Raw genomic sequence first — 9,337 nt, 5'->3', positions numbered from 1 at the left:
TGGCTGAGGTCACACTGACACCTGGTGGTCACTGGTCACTCACAGTCTTAAATCTAGTAGGGCCGAAAGTACTAGGAGGAGGTTGTCCAGAGAGGTCTGCCCTCAAAATGCTCCTGAAAGATGCTTGCTTATGCTCTTCTTTAAAAATTATTTCCAGGGAGGGGTGGTCACAGGATCTTATATTCTCTTTATTTTTACTTAATTTGCATGTTATTTTTAGAACTCCCCTTTTTAAGGGTCACATTTTGCCTCAGAAAACCCTGTCTGAATGTCTCCTGTTTGTCGGTCAGGACTGACTCTGCCTTTTCTTTCCTTTTCCGTGTGCCACTCCTGTCCTCCCTCTGCCCTCCCTGATTTCCGCACTGTCTTCTCCCACCTGTCTGTCTCCTCTTGGTTTTGCCTGTGTCAGCCTCCCCTTCCGTGCCCTCTCCCCCCCTTGCAGAACAAGACCGCGAAAGGCAGCCTCAGCACAGAGCAGTCGGAGCGGGGGTGAGGGGGGCAGTGTGCTCGTGGGAATGGAAAGGACAGCAAGCACAGGTGAGTCGGGGCCACTGGGCTCCCTGTACCCTGCCCGGCTCCCAGCGGGCCTTGTTGCCTCTGCCCTCCTGCTCACTCCATGCTCTGCCGCCAGCATTTCATCCTATGGATGACACCACCAGGTGGATGCAGTGTTTTTCCATTGGTTACTTAGCTCCCTAGAATATCTGTAGAAAAGAGTTGGGGCCTTCTAAACTGTCCACTGCTGATGGGGTGCAGGGTGACTGTTCCTGAAGGCAGCCCTTCAGGGCACAGCTAGCCAGGGGTGGCCTTGTGAGTGGGCACAACAGGCTTTTAGGTCTCTTCCTCGGGCAGGGCACCTCTTGCCAGTAGCCCCTGCTCTTTCTCCCATCTCAGAAAGGGTTCTACTCAAAGGTCTCTTCTCTTTAATTTGCTCCATTACTGTAAAGCTTATGGTGTGTTTTCCTTTGAAAACAACAGAACTCTTGGGTTTTGTTATTTGAAATCTTTTTTTTCCAGTACTTTGAAGGATTCCTTTTTGCAGAAGTACAAAGGAAAGAAAAATCCTCAAAGATTTAGTAGACTTTAGTATCTGATTTAATTTTACTCTTAAAAATCTTGAGGCTGGGTATGGGGCTTCTACCTATAATGCCAGCACTTTGGGAGGCTGAGGCAGGAGGATCACCTAAGCTCAGGAGTTCAAGACCAGCCTGGGCAACAGTGACACCCTGTCTGTACATTTTTAAAAATATTAACCATGCATGGTGGTGCGTGCCTTTAGTCCCATCTACTCAGGAGGCTGAGCTGGGAAGATTGCTTGATCAAACCTGGAGGTTGAGGCTGCAGTGAGCCATGATCGTGCTGCTGCATTCCAGCTGGGCCACAGTGAGACCCTGTCTCAAAAAAAAAAATTACTGTGATTGAGTTTTGCTTGCTGTGAGTTTGTGTGGGATTGTGGTCACGGCCCTCGGCAGGCATCTATGAAAACAGGATGATAGGACTTGGGTCTCTAGAAGCTGCAGGCCTCTGAGCTCCATGTTGCTCCTTCACCCTCCCTTCCTCACTGAGGCATGAGGGGAAATAGGTTGTAAAGAAAAGAAAAACAAAAATGTACCTTGTGGCACTTACTGCTACAGGATGGGGCAGGAGGACTAGTTGTCTCAGAAATATTCATTGAGGGGGGCCGGGCGCGGCGGCTCAAGCCTGTAATCCCAGCACTTTGGGAGGCCAAGACGGGCGGATCACGAGGTCAGGAGTTCGAGACCATCCTGGCTAACACGGTGAAACCCCGTCTCTACTAAAAAAATACAAAAAACTAGCCGGGTGAGGTGGTGGGTGCCTGTAGTCCTGGCTACTCGGGAGGCTGAGGCAGGAGAATGACGTAAAAACCCGGGAGGCGGAGCTTGCAGTGAGCTGAGATCCGGCCACTGCACTCCACCCTGGGCGACATAGCGAGACTCCGTCTCAAAAAAAAAAAAAAAAAAAAAAAATATTCATTGAGGGGTCATTTCTCTCAAATGGGAGGACTTCTGTGTCAACCTCAGGAGTTTGACTCACACAGCTACGCTAGACCTGTCCCTTCCGGCACCACCATGTGCCTGATCACCTTCTGGAACATGCCCTCCCCCTTGTTACCACTACTAATTTCCAGAAAAGGCCCCTGGGCTGCCGCACCATTTGAGAAGTCAGGTGCTAAGTGCCTTCTTGATAGAGCATTGAGTGTAGTGCCTTTCCTCTTTCCTCTTCCAGGGAGTAGGGCTGGCAGTGGAGGGATCAGAGCAAAGTGGGGGAGGTGGGTGGAAGCCATTCCATGTGTTCCTGGGTCAGAGGAATTAGATGAGCAAATGAAGCCTCTTGGCCTTGGAGTACATTGCCACCATCAGCGAGTGACTGCTGGTTTTCCAGAACCTGCTGGGCAGCACTGCCTGCCCGCCCTTGCTCCTTTCCCTGGGATTAGCCCTCAGGGAAAGGCAGCCATTGCATTGGGTGGTTTTGAAAGGACTGTTTTGTGTTGGCCCTCCTGCATCTCCTGAGGGTGCCACTGTGCCTTCCCATTGTCGCCCCTCTGCCAGCACAGGCCCAGATGGTTAGAGTCAAGTTCTGTAGGGGACCATGATGTTGTATTCCTGGAATGTGTCCTAGAAGACCTGGTTAAGGAAAGAGCTTAAGTGTTTTTTGTTTTTATCCTGGAATTGCATCTGTTAGAAAAAAGGGTTGGGCCCTGGGTCTGGGGAACAAATCTCTTGGGGATTTTGTTCTTCATCTGTTCCTCTCTAGTAATTCTTGGGCCTTCCTTCCTACCTGACAGGGCCCTTGACTCTTTTTTTTTTTTTTTTTTTGAGATGGATTCTCGCTATGTCGCCCAGGCTGAAGTGCAGTGACCCAATCTCAGCTCACTGCAGTCCCCATCTCTGGGGTTCAGGCAATTCTCCCGCCTCAGCCTCCCGAGTAGCTGGGACTACAGGTGTGTACCACCCCGCCCAGCTAATTTTTATATTTTTTGTAGAGACGGGGTTTCACCCAGACTGGCCTTGAACTCCTCACATCAAGTGATCTGCCCGCCTTGGCCTCCCAAAGTGCTGGGATTACAGGTGTGAGCCACCGTGCCCGGCCAACTCTTCAACAGAACAATGAGCTTCATCCTTCTGGGTTGAAGCACAGTGATGAAGTGGCCTCACCCATTATAGAGTCGTCTCAGGTCCATTGAAGTTGAACCATTCAGCTCTTGGAGGGAGAGGATAGACGCACTGCATCCAGTCCTGTCCATCTGAAATGTTTTTTATGTGCTGTCCCACAAGGCAGATACCTTTTCCTGGTTTCCCAGTTCAGCAGAGTGACATTGAGGGTGGTCACCATCCTTCATTTGTGGTAGAAGCCCTGGTGACTGGGGTTGGAATCACACCTCTAACTAAAGGAGGGCTCATCTTGGGTCCCATGCTGGGGACAGAGAGCCACCATTATTGGGTGCCCTGACAAGGCAGGGAACAGACAGTGGATGTGCATGTGTGTCTGCCTCCGGTGTGCCATGTTCTGACAGAGTGGTTTGATAGGTACTGTGTGACTAAAGTCAGACCACTCCATATCTCTGTGCTTCAGTTTCTTCTGTAAAAACAGGAATAGCAGTGCCAACCTTGTGAGACTCCCTTGGGAAATGTCTTTAAGTGCCAGCACAGCACACTGACTCTCAGCCTGTTGGTCTGCCATGCCTAGCTGTGGGTTTCTCATGGGAGTTGGAGAGGTCAAGGCAGCAGATTGAACCCTGTAGCTGTCTCTTATAGCAAAAAATACCCAAGACTTGGGGTTAAAAGATGCTGCCCCTGCCTCCCAGCATGTGACGTACCTGGTACCCGACCCTCGCCAGGAGTGCAGAGGGGAAAAGTCCTTCCACAGGCCTGTGGTTGCCCACTGTCTCCTTCTGCCAAGGTGGATTGTCTTGCTGGCTTGTGTCATTGGTTGGCAGGGCTTTTGACAGTGGAAGGCCCAGCTCTTCCTCCTGTCGTGAATTAAACAAGGAGGCCCCAGCTTCCCCTAACAGGCCCTGTGGTCCAGCACATGGGAACCTATAACCTTGATCAGGGTTAATGCTGCATCCTGGATGCTACGTACCCTGCAAAGAACAGCCATGGATGGAAGCTGAGCAAAGCGGGGCACGGGGAGTGGTGCCCCTGCCCCTGGAACTGGATGTCACACAGCCCATTTGTGTATGAATGAATGTCACATTCTAGATTACCTTTTTCCCAGACTGGTCTAGAGGTGGTCCGGGATTACACCTCCAGAGGAGAGCCCAAGTCTGTCCACTTTCTTTCCCCACCAGCACCAGCCCAGGCATTGCAGCTTCTATAGTGCCCGCCTCCCTGCCACTGCTCAGTAGCCAAGTGCAATCTTCATTAGGCCTCCCTCCAGTCCTGTCTCTTCTCTACGTCAGAGATTCTTGTCATCTTCCAAATAAAAGTCCAAACGTCTCACCTTGCCTCCAGAGCCCTGTGGAAGTCTCAGGTGACTCTCCAGGCCCCTGGCCTACTCTACCTCCTCAGGGGGCAGGCTGCCTCCCTCTGGGCTTCTGCACACACAGTTCCTTGTGCTGGAAACACTTTAGCTCCCCGTCTTCATGTTGCAAACAGGCTCCATCTCCTGAGTCCCAGCTTAAATGCCGCGTCCTCAGAGAAGCCTTTCCCTTTCTAAATCCTTGTTTCCATTGCCCCTCTCCTCACTTGCAGCCGTCCTAGCCTCACCACAATTTCAGATCGTTTACTTGTTTACTACCTGTCTCTCCACTAGAATGTAAGCTCCACATGGGCAGGGACCACATCTGTCAAAGCCTAGCCCAGAGCGGTGCATGTAACTATGCTAGTGCCAGGTGAGTCTGTGTTAAAGAAATGAGTGCATCCCAGGCCGGGCGCGGTGGCTCACACCTGTAATCCCAGCACTTTGGGAGGCCGAGACGGCCAGATCACGAGGTCAGGGGATGGAGACCATCCTGGCTAACATACAAAAATACAAAAAATTAAAATACGAAAATACTAAAAGTTAGCTGGTCGTGGTAGCAGGCACCTGTAGTCCCAGCTACTCGGGAGGCTGAGGCAGGAGAATGGCGTGAACCTGGGAGGTGGAGCTTGCAGTGAGCCTAGATCGCACCACTGCACTCCAGCCTGTGTGGCAGAGCGAGACTCACATCTCAAAAAAAGAAAAAAATAAAAAAGAAATTAGTGCCATCCCAGAGAATAAAGGGCTCTTGGACCCTGACCATCAGTGCCCTAAATCAGTATAGATTCAGAATTAGGTTTCTCTTCACATCCTTCCTCTCTAGTCAGAATTAATGTCTATTTTAGAAATGAGGAAATGGGCTCTGGGCAAATCCTGGCCAGAGTGAGTGGTGTTGAGATGATGAATTTTTGCTGCAATTGGAAAAGGCAGGCTTGGAGTCTGATATGGAAGGACATGAGGACGGCGTCCCAGGTTCAGGCCACAGATGAGGCCAAAGGGGAGCAGAAAGGACAGTGTGAGCGAGAAGGGAATGGGGGAGGGAACAAGTGAGAGAGCCTGGGAAGGTGTTGGCCCAAGACGAAACCCTGGATGCTGGCAGCTGAGCAGCAAGATGACGTTCTTTAAAAGAGAATTGACAGTCTTCAGCATAGAGGCGGCAGGTCACTCCGGCTGCTCCCAGGCTCGCTGTCTGGGGTCCAGCTGTCTCTCAGCCACACCCCATGCCCTAGGACATGCAGCTCCTAGGACCCAGTCAGGAAAGCCCCAGTCCCACCTCTGGCCATATCGCTTTGGGCTACACCTGTCGCCTTCCTGAGCTTCAGCTCTTCAAGATGGGGGTCAGGCAGGTCCACGTGAACTAATCCACTGTGAACTAATATCTGTAAAGCTTCTAGCCCAGCGCCTTTCTAGAATTTTCCTTCCTAATTTCCCTACTGAAGGAACAATATTTTTAAAGCAACTCTTGAAAAGTTAGAGTCCCATTACATTCAGGATATCATGTGTTTGGGCTAGTCTAGTCGTCAGACCTGGGGAACACTCCCTGTTGGGAAGGCTGTGGAGGGCAAAGCCCCATGCTGCAGGTGCTGAAGAACTGCTGCTGCCTGGGCCATCATGCACCCCAGGGAGGGGCCCACAGGTAGCAGCTCACAGAGTCAACTGGCCAGGCAGACCCTGGCTGCTGACGTACGCTTCATTCTTCAGTGGGGAGCTGGTGTGGGGTCCTGTTCTGAGTAATGAGCAAGATTGGGGTGCAGGCCCAAGACTGCTCTGTACTCGTAAAGAGGGCAAACCCTGCCCTGTCCCCTCCATGAGCAGAGCCTGGCAGGGTACTTGTGGGCATTGACTTTGATTCCCACGGGCATCCTGCAACCCCAACAAGATGACACCCTTCTGTGTTCCTGGAGGTAGGCGCCCATTAGCTCAGCTGCTGGCCTGCATTCCCAGGGCCTGCTTTTACTTGCGTGTGGTGGTGATGTGTCGTGGCCTCCGTGGAATGTGTTCCTGCTCATTGGTGTTACCTGCCAAGTAGTCAGGAACTTCCGTGGGCAAGAGCATGTGCATGTACGTGCTTGGGAATAGCTCAGTCTTAGCTCCTGCAGGCCCCAGCCTTCTTAGCAGTTCTGTGTGTGTAAACTTTATGGAAGCAGAAAGGGCTGGTGCCACCTGGGTTCCTGGGGTTTATTTGTAAGGGGAGGGCACCAAATTGGGCTTGAGGAAGCAGTTAGGTGAGCCCCAGTGACAGTCTTAAGCACAGTGATTGGCAGATAGCAAGTGAAGGAGGGGCGAGGCTGCCATCACTTCTGGTTTCTGGTGAAATTTTACTGGACTGATTCCTTGGAAATTGCTGTTTCTCTTTGAGACCTTTCCATATAGGATGGCCCATGAAGCATTCCACAGGGACCTTTGGTATAATCCATCTGTCCTATGTGGGCCATCAGAATCCCCTTCTGCACCTGGGCTGGAAGAGGAGAGAAGCCCCCCAGCCTGGGGATGGGAGACCTAGGGTTCTCAGGCTCCTGAAAGGTCGAGAGGATTAACATAGTCCCGCTCTGTCTGAGCCTCAGAAATCCTGCCCTCCCTGTTAGAGGCCGTGGGAAGAGCATTCTTTTTAAGCATGAAGAACTGACTGTGGGCCAGGCCTAGTGGCTCATGCCTGTAATCCCAGCACTTTAGGAGGCCGAGGTGGGCAGATCACCACCCTGACCAACATGGCGAAACCACATCTCTCCTAAAAATACAAAAATTAGCCGGGTGTGGTGGTGTGCACCTGTGATCCCAGCTATTCGGGAGGCTGAGGCACAAGAATCACTTGAACCCAGGAGGCGGAGGCTGCAGTGAGCCAAGATCGTATCACTGCACTCCAGTCTGGGCAACAGCAAGATTCTGTCTCAAAAAAAAAAAAACTTTGTCATTAGCTGAGGATGGTGGCGTGTACCTGGTAGTCCCAGCTACTTGGAAGGCTGAGGTGGGAGGATTGCTTGAGCCCCGGTCAAGGCTGCAGGGAGCTGAGGCGACAGAGTGAGATTTGTCTCAAAAACAGCTAGCTGTGTCGACTAGAGGCAACTGTGAAATTGTCCTAAGAGGCGGACTTCGAGAAGGTTCTTCCACAGATTGACCAGGTACTGTAGGTTTCAGTCACAGCTGGGGTCCGACACTGGCAAAACCCCACCAGCTGCCCCACAATTGGGGGCTTGCCCTGAGGTCAGGGAGTTCTCTGCTGTCCTGGTTCCTTTATGCACTAGGAAGGCAGATATACCCTGAGGAGCCCTCAAAGTCTGGCCCCAGCACCCCCACTAGGTCATTGCTGCCTTTAATCACATTCCAGATCCAAAGCCACACAGTGGCCCCAGCATTGGTCTCGGGTGTGTCCCACACCAGCAGCACATCTACAGAGGGGTCTGAGTGCAGGCTTCCTACTGAAAGCTCCCAGGGGTACCATGGAACAGCGGCTGTTGGTGGTGGACCCTGTGGAGGCTCCTGGCCTTCAGTGTCTGTCCCTTGTCTTCCAGGTGAGACTGTGGAGATGAGAAGGTGGTGGACACTCGTGATGGAATGGAAATCGTCCTACCGTGCAGCCACACCCTGCCCCGCCCCGCCCCGCGTGCCTGCCCATGCCAGCACTTCCTTCCTAAGTTCTCACATCACACTCAAACCGGTGACACCACGGGAAAGAAAGACCCAAGACGTTGGAATGGCTGTTTCCATGGACACAATCTCCATAGTGACAATGTGGGGGGAGGGGGGAGGGGTGGGATGACGGGGAAAGGGTGGGGGGAATTAAAAGGGAGGGATAAAAAATATATATATATAAATCTATTTTTAGTCTGGAAAGACTTTGTTTAAATGAAAGGTGCGCTATCCCTTTTGATTCTATTTTAAAATTATCTAGTTAAAGATCTCCAAATTTGTTCTGATGACAAGTGAAATTTAAATGTGAAATTGAACTGAACAAACCCTCATCTCATAAAGGACGGGGTGTGTGTGGCTTTGATCTTTAGCCTGTCTCACACCAGTTCAGAAAACACTAGACCCAGGATTGAAAAAGCAGGAAAACCACACCAGAACCATCCTTTTGTCATTAATTTGTCTCAAAGTGGGAAGGTTTTAGGGGGAGGGGGAAATAAAGGGACGGTCCATGTTTTCAAGAGCAGGGGAATGATGTTTAAACACAAAAATAATTTTTTTTCATTTCCAGAAACACTATTTATTTATTTTTTTTTAACTTTTTGGGGGTGAAATTGGCAGATGCCTGAGGTCATAGCTGTGTCCTGGGTCACTGTGGCTGGTGAGGACCCTAAGTGTACACAGCAGCAGCAAAACCGAGGGATGACCCTCCTCTGGGGCCCCCTGTCCTCAGCACATTCCAGGCAGCTGTGCCCTGACCCACAGGTACCCGTGGGGATGAGAGGAGGCCCAGGCCTGTGCTGCCAGAGCCGGCAGTGTGAGCTGTAGGCAGGGACGGGGAGGGACTGTCGCTGTGATCAGAGTGGGTTAAGCTGACCAGGAACACCCATTTAGCCCCTTTTTCTTTTTGCTTTCATTTTTATAAAGGAAAAGAGGACCTGTCAGATAGGCAGCCCCATGCTACGTGATTCTTTATGTTGTGTTGTTTTGTTTTGTTTTGTAAATTGTATAATTTTTAAATATCTGAGTTTTAAAAAAAGAAAAAAGTACAAAAAAATCTTGTTATGGCCTTAAGAAGGGGTTAGTGCATCTTTCAGGGGTCACTCTGCCATGGGGATAAAATAGCTGTTTCACAAACAGTTTTATTTAAAAAAACAAAAAACAAAAAAAATCAAAAAATCAAAAAAATAATAAACTTCATTTTAACCTTGTTTCCTTCTTTTGTTTAATT

At 50.6% G+C, this 9,337-nt stretch overlaps 1 protein-coding gene across 6 annotated transcripts in view; it reads left to right on the top strand.

Annotated features, from left to right (window-relative positions):
- LOC105464348 (transcription factor 20) overlaps nt 1-9,317 on the top strand; it is a 188,489-nt gene extending 179,172 nt beyond the window's left edge. For 3 of the 6 annotated variants that reach the window (XM_071080663.1, XM_011712160.2, XM_011712161.3), the window contains 2 exons: nt 410-537; nt 7,992-8,130. In XM_071080663.1, the coding sequence (XP_070936764.1) occupies nt 410-493 (84 nt within the window). In that variant the 3' untranslated portion in view covers nt 494-537; nt 7,992-8,130. Of the gene's footprint in view, nt 1-409; nt 538-7,991 lie in introns of all 6 variants that reach the window. The other 3 variants (XM_011712163.2, XM_071080664.1, XM_011712162.2) reach the window with 2 other exon arrangements.
- Nucleotides 9,318-9,337: the final 20 nt, after the last annotated feature.

This window comes from Macaca nemestrina, chromosome 15 (genome assembly GCF_043159975.1).
Source record: "Macaca nemestrina isolate mMacNem1 chromosome 15, mMacNem.hap1, whole genome shotgun sequence".
Classification (NCBI taxonomy): Eukaryota; Metazoa; Chordata; class Mammalia; order Primates; family Cercopithecidae; genus Macaca; species Macaca nemestrina.
Note: the sequence above shows the minus strand (reverse complement) of the source record. Positions and strands in the feature narration are given on the sequence as shown.